The sequence below is a fragment of the Biomphalaria glabrata genome, chromosome 8 (assembly GCF_947242115.1).
Source record: "Biomphalaria glabrata chromosome 8, xgBioGlab47.1, whole genome shotgun sequence".
Classification (NCBI taxonomy): domain Eukaryota; kingdom Metazoa; phylum Mollusca; class Gastropoda; family Planorbidae; genus Biomphalaria; species Biomphalaria glabrata.
The window spans coordinates 7972245-7992527 of NC_074718.1; the positions used below are offsets into that span (position 1 = coordinate 7972245).

General features: G+C 37.3%; 1 protein-coding gene across 2 annotated transcripts; it reads left to right on the top strand.

Annotated features, from left to right (window-relative positions):
- Nucleotides 1-136: 136 nt before the first annotated feature.
- On the top strand, nucleotides 137-19585 carry LOC106078230 (uncharacterized). 2 transcript variants are annotated; one of them, XM_056038583.1, is made up of 10 exons: nucleotides 137-344; nucleotides 1124-1232; nucleotides 2445-2662; nucleotides 7144-7257; nucleotides 8811-8993; nucleotides 11010-11232; nucleotides 12586-12757; nucleotides 15869-16017; nucleotides 16647-16956; nucleotides 17035-19585. In XM_056038583.1, exons 1-9 carry the CDS (start codon nucleotides 291-293, stop codon nucleotides 16832-16834), a joined length of 1410 nt encoding a protein of 469 aa, XP_055894558.1. In that variant the 5' UTR covers nucleotides 137-290; the 3' UTR covers nucleotides 16835-16956; nucleotides 17035-19585. The 2 variants fall into 2 exon arrangements, with proteins under 2 accessions (XP_055894558.1, XP_055894559.1); XM_056038584.1 differs by lacking the exons at nucleotides 137-344; nucleotides 1124-1232; nucleotides 2445-2662 and adding an exon at nucleotides 3925-4576.
- The last annotated feature ends 698 nt before the right edge of the window (nucleotides 19586-20283 follow it).

The window sequence follows — 20283 nt, forward strand, 5'->3', positions numbered from 1 at the left end:
ATTTTCGAATTCTCTCCCCTCCCTCCCCCACCCTATCTACGCCTCTGGTCATGAGTGGAAGTAAACAGACAATTGGAATGTGAAAAGTAGATAAAGTTCTAATTTTCTTCCCACGCCAAGTACGTAGAGCAGACTTGAACACTTGCTGGTGAGTACGTGCCTGTATATATGCTGCTTAAGTGAGCAGTTATTGTCGAGGTCAGAGATAGCCCTGAAGTAGAGCTCATCTCACTGTTTGGTTTCCTGGTCTTCTCAAGACCTGGTGTAAGGCCACTGAAAAAACTGTAGCCATGAATGCAGTCTATTTAAATCTACGTTATGGGAATATTCGTCTAAGAAAGAAGGTAAGACATTTTATGTATTTGGTTTTGTTTAATGACATTTTTTTTCTTTATAACAAGACAAAATGTAAACAAAAGCATACAGAGCCATATCGGGACAAACGAGAGACGAATTTGAAAAGTAAGCTATTAATTATGTTTACGAAATGTTAGGTAGTGTATTAACTGTACTTAAGCCAAAACGATAACGGAATTAAAAGTTCTTTTCCGTATCTTATCTTATCTTATATAATACAGACGTTACTTCAAAAAAGAAGATGATTACGTTCTACTTGGCATGCATCTAGTCATGCATGTTAACCAATGACTTAAATTCTGCCAAGTCACTGGTTTTCCTGGCTAGCTCAGGCAACCCATTCCATGCTCTAATAGCACTAGGGAAGAAGGAGCACTTGTACAAATTTGCCTAGCATATGGAACGAGAAATGTGCCTTTATCTTTGTGTCTTTCTGAGTATTTTATTAGATTTTGTTTTTTGTATTTAAAGATTATGGTTCAGTGTTTTATGTATAAAATAAGACTAGTTATGGCTCGTATTTTTGTAATAAATTTCTCTAAAATTTTTACTTTAAGTCTCATTTTAGTTTTAGTTTTAATTTTCGTTATTCAGTTTATAATTATTTCATAGTTTTTTTCCAATTTCTTTTTTTATTTTATTATCCCCCTCATTTCTATGATTGTTAACGAATTTTGTTTTCCAATGTACAATCCTTACCGTCTTTGTTCCCTGACAACTGCACTAATGTCTGGATTCTACACTAAACGTTTTTTGTGTGTGTCAGTCTGTGGTGGATGCCTGGAACTCTTCAAGGAAATGTTTGGAATACGAGGACCATTATGACATTATAACAGAGTCTCCGCCTAGCTACGAGTCGGCCATTGGGGAAACAGGTTGGTATTTCAAAGTGGGTAATACACCATGGGATAAACAAAATGGGTAATATGTCAAGGCATATACAGCCCATTACACCATGGGTAATACAAACATGGGAGTGATAGCAAGTGCAGGTACCACGCGGTACACACAATCGAAGATACGACTTGTCTTGAAACAGAACTGATGCATGTCTTGTACGGAGACAGAAGACCTCAGAACACTGCCAGATACCTGGACCGTGCTGAAAGGGATTAATCCCAGTACGGAGCCTTAGTGCATGGAGGCTTACAAATGGTACCACACGGGGAATACTAAATGAGCTGTACAGACTGTCCTTTAAAGTTCGTCAGATGTTACCTATGGAATCAAGCCAAAATACATCTCAGTTTGGTGACTTAGTAAAGTTTAGTCACCCGAGTTTCTTTCGTGTTTAAGCAGACTGATATCGTCTTCGTAACAAATTTACCTAAATCTAGAGGTTGTTGAGAACAAAACAGGTAATATGTATTTTGTTAATGTTTTTAAATAGCTTCTATATAGCGCAATTTTCATGCTTATAGCATGCTCAGAATGCTATGGTCCAATCGAGACCAATCGTCACTAGAAGGCCTGAACACTGACCTTCAACGTCGCAACTTGTGGGCCCCACAGGTTGCAACGACGCAAGTCAGTGTAGAGGCCTACTATTACAAATAGTATCCTCCCCCTCTGTCCCTCCCCCTAGTTACCCATATGTAAAAAATAAATGTTTTATATGTTTCGGATGTTCCTTCAGAGCTGAAGATAGTCTGTTTCCTAGTCGAAACCTCCCGCAGGACGACGGGTGATGGGAGCGGGCGGGGTTTGAACCCTAAATCATCGCTATATCCGAATGACAGTCCAGCGCGCAAACCGCACGACCAGGCAGCCATCTGCTACTTAAGACCGGACTAATTTACCTGAGTAATGTACCATCGTTGTATAGACGTCTTTTGCGTGAACTAAACAAGCCCGATAAAAGACGAATTACTGAACATGAAATGCACTTAAGATCATCATATTGACTTGCTCTACTGTCTTAAAAGTCTCTCACACTTCAGTATTCATATATCTCATCTTTTCGTCAATTTAAGTGTACTTAACTTGCAATCTTCTGAATACCAAACAAAAAAGAAGCCAGAAGAGTTTTCGAAGATAGAAAATGATGATAAATGTTCTTATAAAGAAGTAATTTTTGGTCGCTCTAGAACTCAAAAGATGGAAGGCCCTGGAGACCATCAACACTCACTCAGCAGAGCGTGCTTGGAGCACTTCCAGCCTGAGCTCCCTGAGCAGCGACACGGAGGAGGAGCAGGACGTCCCTTCGCTGCTGACGGAGATCAAGCTTCTCAAGAAGCAGCAGGAAGATATGAAAAAGAGACAGCGAGACCATGAGCAACACTTGAAGGAGCTCTTGGAAAGACAGGTCTGTGTTCATGCCTAAATTATATCACCATTGGTCTGTCTTTTTTTGGCTTTAGTGTCTAGGTTTGTTTGCTTTTTGTTCTTGTGGTATACTCTTCGAACAGCCATCACGAATGTCCCGAGTTTGAGTCCCTACCATCCCATCCCGTTCTGTGGAAGTTTAGAACTAGAATTAGATAGTCTTCAATTATAAAGGGGAGGCTCGGTGGCTGAGCGGTAAAGGCTTTGCTCCCGAACTTGGGATCCTAGGTTCGAATCCTGGTCAAGACTAGGATTTTCAATTTCGGGATCTTTGGGCGCCTCTGCCTCCACATTACTCTAATACAGCGGTTCTCAACCTTTTGTGATCGGCGACCCCTTTTTACAATCCCCCACTTTGCCGCGACCCCCCTCACACACACACACAGCAATAAAAGATTAGACAAAAACAATCCATATTTTCGATGGTCTTAGGCGACCCCTGGCAAATCGTCAATCGACCCCAAAGGGGTCGCGACCCACAGGTTGAGAACCCCTGCTCTAATAGGTACCGCACATTAGTCGAGGAAAAGAAAAAAAAAGTTTAAGTCGTTGTGCTGGCCACGTGACACCCACGTTAACCGTAGGACAAAGAAACAGATAAGGTTTACACTTCATCCTATGATTCCTCAGACTGATGAGTTTACTTTATCAATCAAGTTTAAGCAACTTTCTGCCGATGCGGAACGCTTAAGAATTAGAGTTGTTGTTTTTGTACATGGTACACGTTTTAGAAGAAACAAAAAATCTAAGCAGCAGAAAGCTACCTAGATCAAGACGTGCTTTACAATTGAGCTGGAGTAATATTTAATTCACAAAAAAGTAACACGATGAGTTAAATATAAGTAACAAAGAGGAAGCGAAAAACACATAATCTTCATCTTATCTCTCTCACGAATTGAATAGTCCGGAAATCACCATTCTGAAATCAGACACAAGACTAGGATAAAGAAAATGAAATAATTGGATCGTGGCCGAACTAGTATCAACCGGAAATAAAGCGCTCTCATTTATTTTGTGTGTACTTTACAATACAAATATTCTTTTTTTTTTTTCGAATATGTAAATTAAAACTTTGAAGAATTATGAACTTGATAATTGAATTTAAAAAAAAACGAATTTCTTTCACAGTAACAAAACTATTTCGTCTTATTGTTATTATGAATCGATAGAAAGCCCATTTCCTGCTTTAAAAAATTGTAATATTATGTTGAGACCATAGACATAAATAAATATAGACTGGCCAATTAAAGATTTTTATGAAACGAAAATTTGTGACTTGCAATTTTGTGTACTTTATTATAAAGCATTTATGAGCAGTATAAAAGTGCTTTTTTAACTTTGATACACACCTATATATATTGTAAATAATGAGGCAGTGTAGCTTTGTTTAATCTCTAAGAATGAAGATCATGCAACTTTTCATAATTCGGAAATCCGAATACAATAGATATACATGTTTTCAAGTTACATGAAGTTACTTCCTTTTTCCAGTCTATATTTATTTATGTCTATGGTTGAGACATAAGGGGAGTAAACTACTTTCGATACATCTTAAAAATAGGAGTGATTTTTCTTAGTGAGGTTATTTAAGGCCACGTAAAGTTAATTTAGTTGCCACTTGCTCCTGAGTTACCATTTGTAAGCCTCCAAGAACTTAAGGCTCCGTGCTGGGATTAATCCCTTATTGCGCGGTCCAGGTATCTGGTAGTGTTCTGTAATGTTCGCCTGTTTCCGTACAGGGCAAGACACTGCTTTAACCAGTTCTTTCTGTTTCAAGACTAGCTGTGTTTGTGTTTCTAAGCACCCTGCTAGCGTAGAGGATGTGTTCAACTGTCTCCTCTTCCGTGTGACAGTGTCCACATCTGAGATCCTGATACTCCCGGATCCTAGCGAAGTAGGCTCCTATCGGACAGTGTCCCGTGCGAAATCGTGACAAAACTGCCTGATCCTTTCTGTCTATCTGCCACCATTCGTCCTTCATGTTTGGGCGTTTGAGAACTTTCCAGACTTCCCGTCTAGTATTACAAAGATCCCAGCTATCGTAACACTTGGACTTGATCCATTCACAAATCCTGGCTTTTGCACTATCGTTACCAGCTTGACCACTGGACCTTTCTGTGTGTTATAAGTACTGTGGATATTTTTTGTTAGTCACCTGGTGGTGTGTCACGTGGTACTCAGGAGAGGTGTGCCCTGCTCTGGAGATCTTTGAGCTAAGCATATCTTTAATCATCGTTGCAACACTACGATCAAAAGTTGTTTGCATTTAACTATTTGATATGTGAATTTAAACTTTGACCAATTATCAAGTTAATAACAGAATAAAAAAATAAATTTCCTTCATAGTAAAAAAACACTATTGCTCCAAATTCGTATTAAGAATCGATAAACGGCTTGTTTACTGCTGTAATAATGCTAATATCATGTTATGCATGTAGGCCTTCAATATCATTTACATAGGTATGTAAAGCAAAGTAAAGTACCCCATTACAATAAGTGCGATCTGTAAAGCATATGATGTAAAGGTTGGCTGTTTCTTCTACTGAAGAATGACGAGGGTGTCATGTGGTGTCATGACCAACCGCATTTACTTTCCCCAACTTAAGTCATTCATCCATTAGAGTAGGGTGGACTCAGGGGCGTCCTAAAAAATAAAATTCAAAATACCAAGATTCGAACTCGTGACTCCTCGGTTCGTAAGCCAAGAGCTTTAGGAATCAACCACCACACCCCGCCACTTGGAAAAGACACTGTAAAAAAAAATGTTTGCAAAATAGGAACATATTTTTTTTTTACCGAGCTTATAACAAATCACTCTGTCTGTCTGTCTGTCTGTCTGTATATCTCATCTAAATTTTGAACACTTTATTATTTCTCCCATTTCCCTTTCTAGCAGGGCCGGTCTTAGGCCACTGCAACCTATGCGGTCGCAGTGGGACCCGCGCTTTCATAGGCCCCGCGCTAATTCTATGTGTAATTATTAAATTGCAAAATATATCTGGAAATGTCCTGCATTTATTAAAATCTCTTGAAAACTCATAAAAATTTCCTGAAAAATTGACAAAATTGTCATTTGTGGGTGTCATTTATTACGGAAAACGCCAATCGTACATGCGATAAAAAAAGGAAATCATTTTTCATGTAATAAAATGTAATAATCTGACGAGTTTTTAGCGAAAGTTCCAATACCTTATTTACTTTTATAGTTATTGGCATATAAATATGCCATAGGTTGCAAGGTTCATAAAGTAAAGTTAACTGGATCGCAATTTGTACTTAGTAAAGAATGAATAAAATGCAAAGTCGATTTTTTTTCTAATACAAAATCTTAATTTTCACTTATTATCCTTATTCCCACCCAGACTAGGCCCCACGCAATCAGTTTCGCTTAGGGCCCCGCAATTGTTAGGACCGACCCTGCATAGATGAATTTGAAGAATAATGCAAAAGCTAAGAGACCAATTCTGTGTTAATACACTCTTTGGGTTGAGACATTTAAACACAAATATAGAGCGAAACACATACAGACACACACACTATCAATATATGCCCTTGTTTGCAAAATTGATTACTGCTTTTTTTTAAAATATTGTATGCATACATCAACCAAGAATATATGTAAATAAAACAATACCTATATGGATGCTTATTATGCTCAAACCAGTGGCGTAGCAAGGGATTTGGGGGCCCGGGCGGCTTGGCCTCTTTGGGGGCCCCTGTATTTGACATTCTGCATCATGACATGAATAATGTTGTAATATTTAATATTTAATTTAAAAAAAACGAACTCTCATTTAAGCCCAGGGGATTTTCACTTTCTCCCCCCCCCCTTTCCACAGCATAACTACGCTAATGGTTCAAAGTTATATAGCGATTCAGCTTCTACAATTTTCAATTAATTTGTTTTAATATTTTTGCAAACTTAATGTACCTAAACCGAAAGTTCCAATACCTTATTTTCTTTTATAGTCAGTGGCATATAAATGTTCCATAGGTTGCAAGGTTAGTAAAGTAAAGTTTATTTGATCGCAATTTTGTACTTAGTAAGGAATGAATATTTTTTCTAATACAAAATCTTAATTTTCACTTATTATCCTTATTCCCACCCAGACCAGGACCCGCGCAATCAGTTTCGCACAGGGCCCCGCAATTGTTAGGACCGGCCCTGATTTCTAGGATCAAGTTTGAGACTTTACACAAATCATTCATTGATGATGAACAAAACATGAATCAATAAAAAAAAATTAAAACATTTGTTAACTAAGTAGTTGTAAGTTATTAAATTTGTTGGCTATTGTAAGGGGGAAATAACTCTTACTATATTAACTGATATGGCTGTAAATGAGGAGCTATTCCCAATAGTTAAGCTTTAATTTTTTTTTTTATATTTGGCTTGTTTCTAAGTTTCACTTTGAACGCATTGTGTTTAAATCTCATCATTTCGTATGTTGTGTCATTTAGCCCCTTCACCACAGACGTCTGTCCAGTTTCAGCTACCATCAGACTGATACTAAGGTCATGTCCAAACAGTCCAGGATAGAACATCAGTTGAGGCGCAGTTCTAGTTATACCAAAGTAAGTCTGACACTGGAATTTTTTTTTTTTTTTTTTGTGGTTTTCAGGAGATAGTGATTCTTCGTAAATGTCCCACCATTAGTTGACTCTTGTAACTTTAGACCTATGGAAGCTTGCCTGCTTCTGCCTGTCTCAACCAACGCCTGTCTTATCTTATCTTATATAATACAGACGTTACTTCAAAAAAGAAGATGATTACATCCTACGCGTCATGCATTCAGTCATGCATATTAACCAATGACTCAAATTCTGCCAAGTCACTGGTTTTCCTGGCTAGCTCAGGCAACCCATTCCATGCTCTAATAGCACTAGGGAAGAAGGAGTATTTGTACAAATTTGTCCTAGCATAGGGGATGAGGAATGTGCCTTTATCTTTGTGTCTTTCTGAGTATTTTATTAAATTTTGTTAATTCATTTTGTGAAGATTATGGTTCAGTGTTTTATGTATAATTGCTACTTTACTTTTGAGTCTTCTGTCTGGAAAAAAAACCAAGCAGATGTAAATTAATGTATCCCTATTATCAATAGCTAGTATCCCAAGATGCTCGGTTTAGAAGTGAGGCCCAAGTCTGAGCACAACGGGTAAACTCACACATATTCCAGCTTTGTACCACAACAGCCGTGCAGATTTCCCCATATAAAAATAAACTGCCCCTTTAAAAATGGTGTGTGGATAGTGACTGTTGGGACTTTGCTTCACCACCCTCCCCCCTTAAAGCAATATATGTTTTTTGGATTTGGCTTCCCTCTTGGCTTAATCGTTTATTCTAACAACTGTTTTAACCCACGGTAAGGCTGATGACCATTTCCCAGATTGTTTTTTTTTCCAAAGTCTAGTAGAGTTCCAAATATGTTTTAATATTAATATTTTACATCGAACAGACCATTATGCTTGAGACTTACTTTGGACTGACCATTATACCTGAGATTTACAGTGGACTGACCTTTATACCTGAGACTTACAGTGGACTGACCATTATACCTGAGACTTACAGTGGACTGACCATTATACCTGAGACTTACAGTGGACTGACCATTATACCTGAGACTTACAGTGGACTGACCTTTAAACCTAAGACTTACAGTGGACTGACCTTTATACCTGAGACTTACATTGGACTGACCATTATACCTGAGACTTACATAAGACTGAACACTATACCTGAGACTAACAATGGAATGACCATTATACCTGAGACTTACATTGGACTGACCATTATACCTGAGACTTACATTGGACTGACCATTATTCCTGAGACTTACATGAAACTGAATATTATACCTGAAACTTACATTGGACTGACCATTATATCTAAACTTACATTGGACTGAACACTATACCTGAGACTTACATTGGACTGAACACTATACCTGAGACTTACATTGGACTGATAATATACTTGAGATTTACATGGAACTGAACATTATACCTGAGACTATATGAACCACCAAATAGAAGTTTATTGACACAGTCACAATTCGTATATTTATTTTTTTTAATGTTATAATTATTGACATGACGATTATGGGGCTATACAAAAATCTATTTTCAGGACGTGTTGACTGGTCTAAACGAAGAACTGTTCATTCAACTGAAACAGATGTATGTCAATACTTCACCCTTTAATGGTGACAATCCTGGAATGCCTAACTTAAAACATAACGCCATGTCTCACGATATCTTGCAGAACGAAATTATTTCTCTTAAAGAACAAACCAGACAACTCAAAGAAAAGGTAAGCAGTTCGGGAAAATGAATCCGCAGACGAAATAAAACTCTCAGCTTTTATTACAAAGCTTTTATCAACTCAATCTGTCTGTCTGGTAAAATGTTTGTAAATGCTATTTCTCCTACACCCAATCTCGGATCAGGCTGAAATTTTGGACATCTATTTCTTTTACCCGACAACACAGGACAAGAATCAATGTAACAAACTAGTTTATTAACTATTGGTAATTAAGTATTTTGTTTGGTATCTCGAACAAGGGAAAGAAATTGTAATTGGCTGAAGCTGAATTAGTCCCCTTGTGTCGCCGCTTTGTAGTAAGTTTCTAACAAACAATATATAACTATACAATCTTCTATTTTCATAGGCACTTCACTATCAAAGTGGTTAGTGTGTCGACCTAAGTAGTCTTGAGCCCTGATTTCGAATTCAGCTTTGTGTTTGTGTGTGTTTTTGCTTGTTCTATTTGTGTAAGTGCTCTATCAAAGGGAGATAAACAACTAGTTCTATTCTTAGATTGAGATGAGCTACGAAATGGCACACGTTTCAAGAAAAGAGTTTTTCTTTGAAAGTAGTCCCTTTCAAGGCATAGCGATCCATACGCCTGACTATACTGAGTTCATCGACCTTTTTTGTTTGCAGGGCGTCTACCCAACTGATGACTTTTTTTTTATAGAGAATCGATTTTATCACGCCCTAAACCTACACATTTTTAATGGTTTAAACTCAAACAAGAAATGTAGCGAATATTTTTTTTTTAATTCAATAAGCCACTTATAGTTTTTCTCTTAAAAATTAATGAATTTTAGTAAAAAAAAATATGAACATTTTTTACCACGCACCCATCCCACTTCTCCCCGAGAAAGAACCCTGGTTAAACGTATGTACAGATAAAGTATAGATCTATTATACCTTTTATGAACCTCCAAACATAAGTATTTATATCAAGACCTAGAAGAAATGAATAGAGGTGACATAGGGACTCCGAACTGGTATCTTTACCTAGCATGTCCAACAAACTCACTGTAGTAATCTTTATATATAATTATCTTCTTCCCTAATCAGGTCAGACGAGAAGTAAATGGGAAGATCACTCTCTTATTTCTGTGTATAGTCACCCCACGAAAAAAAACAAGAGCTCGCTACGGATGGCTGCGCGATGGAATGTCGTTTAAATTTATCAAACCCTGCCCGCTCCCATCCTCCTTTGTTCTACGGGAGGTTTGGACTAGGAACTAATCTAAGTATTCTACTATGTATATATTTATGTAAATAGCAGGGCCGGACTTAACCATTGTGGGGCCCTATGCGAAACGAATTTCGCGGGGTCAAGTTTGGGTAGGGAAGCGGAAAATATGAGAAACTTATGTGTTTGTATTAGAAAATAAATTCGTCTTGCATTTTATTTATTCCTTATTAGGAACAGAATTACTTTACGAGCCTTGCGTATAGCAAAGTCATACAGTATATCATAATAATTCTGTTTCCTACATAGATCCCGCTCACTAGCAAGAATTACCAAATGTTTCAATCTATCTTTGAGAATTGTTGACCTCCTGGTAAATCGACATGAGGGCGCGGGAAATCTGTTTTAAGTTAAAAAATGGTTTAAATTAATAATTTATACACCTTGAATTAGCGCTGGTCCTATGAAAGTGCGGATCCTTTGAAAGTGGGGGCCCACTGCGGTCGCATAGGTTGCAGTGGCCTAAGACCGGCAAAATAGCGGCGTATGCTACGCCGCCGGTCGACTAGTAGTAAATATATTAGTAAAGTTCACCTTCCAGACATTGTGCTCTATGGGGCAGATGGTTTCTGTGGCCCACGGTTAACGGGGATGACATGTGGGTGACACAACGACCAACCGCCTTTACTTTTCCCAAATAATGTCAGGTATCTATTATAGCCGGCTGGAATCAGAAAGCTAACTATAAGGTCACGTAATAAACTATTTTAATTTAACTGATTGCAAAGGTTAAATATCTTTATATATCTTGAAGCTTTAAAAAAAAAATGTATGTATAGGTCAGTGAACTAGAATCGGAAAGAACGGAATACACTAGCAAGTACTGTGCCCTGTATGACGAAACAAATGAATGCAGAAGCCAGGTGATGATACCTTCATGCCCGCCAGCCCATTCCTGGGGAGGCAGCAGTGCGTCTACAAAGATTTGCAGGTCTGATGGGAATAAGGATGAATCTGGCAGAGCCTACTGCAGCAATCCCCCGGGATGCCATTTTGTTGTGGGTATGTATTGCATGGGAAGCGTGGTCGAGAGGATAAGTACGCTTGAACCTGGCTTGGCAAGGCTACCTATCAAGAGGGGTCGAGGTTCGAAACCCGACACGAAGAGTTGTGTTTAATGAGCACCTAAAGGGCAGCACGGAAAACCTTTTCCCAGATATCCCTTCCCCCCCCTCCCCCCCCCCTCCCCCCAACTGGTCCACACATGAGATTGACCAAAGCGCTCTGAGCATGCTATAAGCATGAAAGTAGCTTTATATAAAAGCTATAATTATTATTATGTAATAATAACTATTATTAGTATGTTTAATCTTAATAATGCGAAACTAGAGCCCTATCTTAGATTTGTTGATGTCAAAGCTAATAATCTTGACATCAATTCTATTCTATCTACAGCTAAGTTAGATTAAGTATCATTGCACGCGATTTCTTCTATTTTGAGTGTTATGGTTGAATGTGCTTACTGTTTCATGAGCCTCTCTGTAGGTTGTGTCTGTTCTGTCTTGTGAGATGTTGTTATTTTTAATTGAAGAAAAACAAAATGACATGTAAGAATAACACTTTATGCAAACGGTTTTAGATTTTTTGTCCAAAAAAAATATTTTTTTTTTACAATTGTATTGCTACGTTAAGTAGGATCTGTCATACTAACTACTACATTTACAAAAATAAATTTTTACCTTTATTTTTGAATGGAAAAAAATCTATTTAGTATGCATATAAGTGGAATATAATTTAAAACAACAATTAATAAGTAGTATTTCACATTATCTCATAACTGTAACAATGACTAATAGTAATAAATCACTAAACTAAAGGAAGGGGAGATTTTTTAATATACTATGTACGGAAATGTTTTTTTTTTCCCTTCAGGCTTTGAATAAGAGATTGACTCTTTACAAAACAATTAGATCAATTAGATCTTCATTATATAACATCATTTAGGCCAGGTTCACATTTAACTTCACATTCACTTTCACCTATCCCTTGGTCGGCTGGATCGTTGGGGCACCACACAAGATCTGTCAACCTTCTTTCTCCATTCTTCTCTGTCATTTTGCCTTTGATAGAATTTAATTCTGATGTTCTTTCTGAAAATATTGAATCCTGCCTAATTACCTGCCTGGGAGGACCAGTTTGGGGGCCGATTGTGAGTTTGTGTTCCCACACAAACTGTCTTTGTAACCTTGTTAAAATGTGATTGCTAATGTGCGAAATAAACATCACTAGAAAAACGTAATTGCTGATTTGCATAATTTCCTGATTTAATCAGCTATCCGTCTGCCTTTTTCCTGGAGTAAATGCCAGACCAAGACAATGCAACTTACTGACTATATTCAAATGACCAATTTACAGGTAAGCCAACACTGACTCCTCCCATGAGAGCAATACTACCTGACATCAAGCCTATTGAGATGACGTTCAAGTGGACCATCTCCGACTACTTCAGCAAGCTCAGGTCGGAACATTTAGGGTACATGCCGAAACAAACATCCAGTCCATTCTACCTGGCTCACTGTGGATACAGGTAGGTGGATAGAAGGAGTACGCACTTACATATAAGTAGACCTTTTTTCTATGCAAGACCTTAGATTTTATCTTTGAACACTCGCTGGAGCATACAGGAAGTATGTCTTGTTTTTGATGTTTCTTTATAAGTGAGGGTTTATTGTCCAGGCTTATTGACCAGATTTATTGTCCAGCTTTATTGACCAGATTTATTGACCAGATTTATTGTCCAGCTTTATTGACCAGATTTATTGACCAGATTTATTGTCCAGCTTTATTGACCAGATTTATTGACCAGATTTATTGTCCAGCTTTATTGACCAGATTTATTGACCAGATTTATTGTCCAGGTTTATTCTCTGGGTTTTTTGTCCAGGTTAATTGACCAGCTTTATTGACCTGGTTTATTGTCCGGCTTTATTGTCCAGATTTATTGTCCAGGTTTATTCTCTGGGTTTTTTGTCCAGGTTAATTGACCAGCTTTATTGACCTGGTTTATTGTCCGGCTTTATTGTCCAGATTTATTGTCCAGGTTTATTCTCTGGGTTTTTTGTCCAGGTTAATTGACCAGCTTTATTGACCTGGTTTATTGTCCGGCTTTATTGTCCAGATTTATTGTCCGGGTTTATTGTTCGGGTTTATTGTTCAGATTATTGTCCAGGTTTATTGTCAAGGTTTATTTTCAGGGTTTATTGGCCGGGTTTCCTGCCAGACGGCAGGAGCTGCAAGTGAATAAATGTAAAATTCGGGTTCTTAATGAAGACTTTATATAAGCTGTCTTCAAAGGTGACTATATTACAAAGTGTATATCAACTCACTCGGTCTGGCCGATCTCGGATCAAGCTAAATTTGCACAATTATTTCTCTTACCTGTGAACACAAAAATCAAATTGAAAAAAAAACAACAACCAATTAGTTAATTAACTTTTGTTAATAAATTACTTTGTTTGGTATCTCAAATAAGGGAAAAAATAGTACTTGACTGAAGTGGTGGTATAAGCTGAATTAGTCCCCCTTTTTTAGGCTGCTGTCTCAGGCTTAGTGAACACAAACATGAAAAAAAAACAAGAGATAACTCTACAATCTTCCATGTTCATAGACTCTTCCCTAGCAGAGTGGTTAACGCGTTGGCCTGAGAAGGCTTTAGCCCACAACTTCGAATTCAGGTCGATCCTTTTTTTTTTAAGTACAATACTTCGTTCTTTCTCTCCAACTGGTCCAGACATGTGATAGGATCATTAAGTGTTGAAAATGCTAAAAGCATGAAATTGCGCTAAACAAAAACATTTGGTAAAATAAATATATTTCGAATCACACAGATTTATTATTGTTAGTCTAGATCTATTACAAATTACATTACACGACTGATCCAAACTAATTAATACACATTAAGCTTTGTCTTTATAGAAAAGTTTTTTTCTTTTTTTTTGTCTTTTGCTTTTCTTTATTAGCGTTAAGATTCAATGTTAAAGACATATATATCTAACAACAAAAATTTGTTATTAAAAGACAGTCTAATTACTTCAAACAATAAACTTAGTTTTGGTTTTCAATTTCTAGTGAATATGTGAAATGTTGAAATGTAAAAACTCTCAAATCTCATTGCCATTAATTTCTCTTCCTAAAATGTACTCCTCGTTTTGCTACACATATAAATTTAAATTCGTTGGGGAACATATTTTGTTCATTATTTAATGCAAGAATGAACGATTTTATTCTCAGTATATGAAGTGTTATAAAAGGTGCATTTTAATAGCAAGGCGTAGGCGTATAGTCCATATCGCCCACAATACATAGCAATAATTTCATAGAGGTTATTTCGTCCTCCATTGTTCTATTTATAGAACCTCTCGATGGCATGATAGCTTTCTAAATGTATTTTTTTTTCGGCAAGTTGTACGATTTGAATTAAAACTCGATGGCTCAAGCCTTCTCAAGCCAATACACTAACCACTTTGCAAATGAAGTGCTTATGAAAATAGAAGGTTTCAAAGCTATCTATTTTCAGTTTTAAAGTCTTAAGCGACGACCTAATTCTATACATAAGTTATAAAGGGGACTAATTCAACTTCAAGTACAATTTCTTTCCCTTGTTCGATGCCAAACAAAATACCTTATTGGCTTATTATGGCCAACAATTATTTAACTAATGTGTACATTTTGAAGTATTCTTGTTTTGTCAGAATAATGAAAGAATTGTGCTTATTATCAACTTGATCCGGGATTGGGTTTGGGAGAAATAACGTATATTAAAAATGTACCAGACAGACAGACAGACAGAGTGATTTGATAAAAGCTTTGTCAACACACACACACACACTTACAAATATTGTGGTCAACTCTATAATATAGCATTTATAGTTTTCCTAACACGTGACCAGCCCCCCCCCCCCCCCCGTGGCTTCTGTGGGCTTGGAAATCTCCCACACAAATCGGAAAATAACTTTTTAAGAAATGATGTTAAAACTTCAAACCCTTATTGGATTTCCTAATTGAAATACACGGTGGTGTGGTATTCGCTCTGTGCTGTCTATGGATCGTCCCAGGTTCGAAACTTCCTCGCCGTTTCGCGACAATCTGCAGGAGATTTAGGGTAGGATGTAATAATCTTCAATACCGAAGAAACATTCAAAACTAAGACAAACTAAGACAAACTAAGACAAACTAAGACAAACTTCTCACTTTAAAATCAAGCTCTTTCTAACATAAAGAAGTGTGGTCGAGAGGCTAAGTGCGCTTGAACTTGGCTTGGCTCGAGGTTCGACACCCGACTCGGGCAGAGTTGTGTTTACTGAGCCCCTAAAGGCAGCACGGAAAACCAACTTCTAGATACCCCCTCCCCCCACTGGTCCACAAATGAGATTGGACCAAAGCGCTCTGAGCATGCTATAAGCATGAAAGTAGCGCAGTATAAAAGCTATAATAATAATAAATTGAAGGGGAGCAAAGTTCCATTTTAGACATTGCAATCAATGGGGGGAAGTTGTTTCTAGTGTCAAATGATAACAAGTCATCCAGGACAAGGGCCAACCGCCTTTAATTCTCGACGTCAGGTCCGTTTGGTTGGAAGAGCAAGCGCTGTATGTCTCGGCCAGTCAACTTATATCACTTTATATTCTGTTTGTTACAGGTGTCAAATGGAGGCCTACCTAAATGGTGACGGCACCGCACGAGACAAAGGCCTGTCGGTGTTTCTTCGTGTCATCAAGGGAGACTATGACAAACTCTTGACCTGGCCGGTTTATCTCTCTTTGGACATTGTTTTAATAAATCAATCAGGTACAAACTCTTAACCAGTGACTTAAAATATAAAACTCAATCAGGAACAATCTATAAAACAATTAGATACAATCTAAGGATCAATCGAAGAGACTCTTATGTTTGTTGCGCAGATGTTTATATTGCAAATATAAAAGTATTTTAATCACTCAAATGATGTGTATATAGCATTAAAACTAAGTACACCTTGATTACAATGTCAGCAAACCTTAAATTAATTCCTATTTCTAAAAGTATATCAATCACTCTTCTTTATTCATTCTTTGCGTGTAATATATGCAATAAAGACTGTTTTTTAAATCTAATATTTAGCCCTACATTTATTTTGTTTATATGAAATCTAGGCCTCGTTATATACAATTGCTAAGAGAACAGTAATTTTGATATTTTGTTATAATATTTCATTTATTGCATAATAATTACAAATTTTTTATTGCATATTTTCGCATTTAATTACATACTATTTTCAACTTTGCATTACAATGATTTCGAATTATTACATACTCTGTAAAAATTTCGAATTTCATTTAAGAATATTATCGACTTTTTTATTACATAATAATCAGATTTTTTTTTTTTAAATTACTAAATAAGTTAGTTTTTGTTTTTGTTTCTTGTTGTATTCACAGAAACCTGCGGCGCCTCGCTGAAAGCTGGAGAAAATCAATTTCAGTTCCGGGAACCTTCCGGAACATCAGATTCTGACACTGACAGTTGGGGCCTTGTTGAGTTTATCCAACACGACGTCATCAAAACGCGGAACTATATCCGGAACGACGAGATAATCTTCAAATGTCGTGTGAGACTCCTTCAGTAGCAGACGACACTGTCACCTTGCAAAGAATAACAAAATAACGTAGATTCATAGTTTTGACAGAGAATTTGTAATTCTGAACGTCTATGTGAACTATACTTTCAAAGTATCCTCAAGCGGCAACGGTTTAACCCTTAAAGCGCGTGTGCTAGTTTTAGCCTTTAAACAACACAATTGTAATTAAAACAGCTCAGCATTTTAAGGGTTAATAATGGTGAAAATTGACTTTACCAATCATTCCATTCATGATCTTATGTCAATTGTGGCATTCTTCTCACTGAGTGTTAATAATAATAGTGATGACAACTTTAATGTATTTACCTCTGTTGACAAATATAATGTAGGCTTAAAGCGGTATGATAACATAACAATCGTGAGAGTTAAGATGACAAACTAATCTTTAAAAGTCCTGAACAGAGAAGTCTTAGTGTTTATCACGAATGTAGTGAAGCATGTTGTCTGTCTAAAGTGGATGGGGAGTGAGTTCCAAACCATTGGTCCATGCACTGTAAAGCCCGCAGACCGCAACGTTTGAAGGAGAAACGTGGCACAGCTAGAAGCCTTGTGTCCATGGACAGCAGAGCTCTCTGAGAGACATATGGAGTGGTCAGTTCACTAAGATACAAGGGAACGTAGCATCACTTGAAGCCTTGTGTCCATGGACAGCAGAGCTCTCTGAGAGACATATGGAGTGGTCAGTTCACTAAGGTACAAGGGAACGTAGCATCACTTGAAGCCTTGTGTCCATGGACAGCAGAGCTCTCTGAGAGACATATGGAGTGGTCAGTTCACTAAGGTACAAGGGAACGTAGCATCACTTGAAGCCTTGTGTCCATGGACAGCAGAGCTCTCTGAGAGACATATGGAGTGGTCAGTTCACTAAGGTACAAGGGAACATAGCATCACTAGAAGCGTTGAGCCCGTGGAGCACAGTGCTCTCCGAGACACATATGTAGTAATCAGCACACTAAGGTGCAAGGGCATTTCCTTGTTGTGGATGCACTAATGACAAAGTTTGGTCGAGCTGAAGTATCTGTGTTATCTGCGTTATCTTTGTGTTTCAATGTATCTCACAGATTCACCTATTACATTAACATACACGGAATGCATACAATATCAACTTTGCGTTAAGTTCAATCTATTCAATGACATATCCACATAAAATGAATATAAATCAAAACCATGAAATTAATCACAGTGACAAATAAAAGATGTGTACTGTGCAACTATAAATGGCTGACAGTATGAACCAATCAACGAACATTAATCAGCAATGAATAACTATGACCAATAAACCTCTGTAATTTGCCCTATCTTTTACAGTACAGTACTGTTAATCTATTCAGACATGTGAAGATTCTGAGCCGTTTGTTTGACTTTCTTTGATTTTTTTTCATGTGCTGGCCAGTAAATTTGTTGCCCCAACTAATAAGGGACACAACTTGAAGCTTACCTGGACATCTAGAATATATTTTGTCTTTTTTTCCGGCCAACTTAACCGAGACCAATCGTTATAGAGGGCATAAAAATCGACCTGCAACTTTGTAACCAGTGGGCAGTTTACACCAATAGCTCGTTACCACGTCACAGCTCTGTACAACGTGGCAACGAGCTATTGGTCTAAACTTCCCATTGGTTGTGACGTTGCAGGTGGGTGTTGAGGCCTTCTGTAACGAGTAGTCTCGACTTCACCAGTTTAAGTACTGAGTGTGCAGCCGAGCGTGACGAAAATCTTCCTCTAGACTGAAAGAAGTGGGCTATGCTTGAGTCACGGGTTATCATATCTGAAAAACAACGTGTAACTACAAGAAGAACGTAGATCTGGAGTTATCCTTACCCCAACGAGTTATGCATTGCCACATAAATCTAAAGCTAAAAACTGCAAATTGTGGAAAGTTTGCACTTGAGAAAACAGTGTGAAAACACATTACTATTGACTCGCTTTACGTTAGTACTTGACTACAAATAGACTGGTTGACTAGTATATGAAAAGATTATTTGGATAGTACTCTGTAGTCTTGCCAACTTTCAGCTTTCTAGCACTTTTAATAAGCTAGAAATGCGGTCCAACATATGAAGACAACACGATAGAGAGAGAAGTGTCTAAAATGCAAGGAAATTTCTTGGATCTAGAAACAAAACTACAATTAACTTCAAGCTTTAGTTGCAGAATAATTGATTACAATGCAGCATACTGGATTGGAAGCTTTTATCAAAGCTCTCCATCCAAATGGAGTGTCAGTAAAAAATGTGTCTTGGATCGTCATGTGCTGAAAACGTTAGTACTAGATTTATCAGGTGGAAGATCTTAAGGCTTTTCTGGACTATGTTGAGAAGTGTTTCAAAAGTAGAAGAGATAAGCTTAAACGAATCAAACCTATTATTAAGAAATTTTACTCAAAATGTGATACGTAATATCTTTGCATAGTAGTAGTTCTTCTAGTTCCTCTTTCAGACCTTGTGATCTATGGGGCTGATGATGTAAAGGTCATCCGTTTCTGTATCCCACGGTTAACGAGGATGTCATGTGGCCAGCACAACGACCAACCGCCTTTTTTTAGAGCTGGGCGTCCTAAAGCTAAGTCTTTCCGAAAGTAAAAGAATTATTCTTCACCAGGATTCGAACCCGGGACATTTGGTTCGAAAGCCAAGCGCTTTACCACTCAGCCACCTAGCCTCCAATATCATTACTTTGAATTCTTAATATTCTGATTTATAAATTAAATAAAATAAAAAATAAATTAAGCAATTAAACATTGAAGTCTTTATTGCTTTCACCGGAAATGAGAAATGAACTATAAATATGTCTATATGTATATTTTCATTGTTTATTCTTCTAAGTTGTTCATGATATGTGATTTAATATCAATTGTGTATTTATTTATTCCAATGTCAATAAAACTTATATCATTCCAAAACGGTACGGGTGATTATAGATATTATTTCGCATTGTTAATAAGTCTAATTATTGTAATTGGGTCGCGTCAGATTATTTACGATATAAGAAAACAACTTTTGCCCTGTCGCTAAAATTTTGCCTTATCTCTTGACGCAAAGTTTTGTAGATGGGAAACTGCAAATATCAAACAACAGTGTTATATATTATAATCTTGTATGTGTACCTAACTTTCTTTTATATGGTGTGGTCATTAGGGTACGGTTGATTGATCTTGCAACGCGACATTTGCATTAATAAGATGATACGAGAGCTTCGCATGTATTATTTGAAGCATTGATATGGTATAACTTATAAGTAGGCAAATTAAGATGGCTACAAGGCCTTTATGTAGATATGCATTCTATATTACATTGTCACCCTTCATCTAGCCCTTTGTCTGTTGAACCGTTTTGGCACGGTTTGGGCTCCATGGCTGACCCTGGTTCGTCATTCTTCACTGTCTTTTGCCTTGGATACAATATCCTTTAATAACAAGCCTGTGCATTTTTTTATA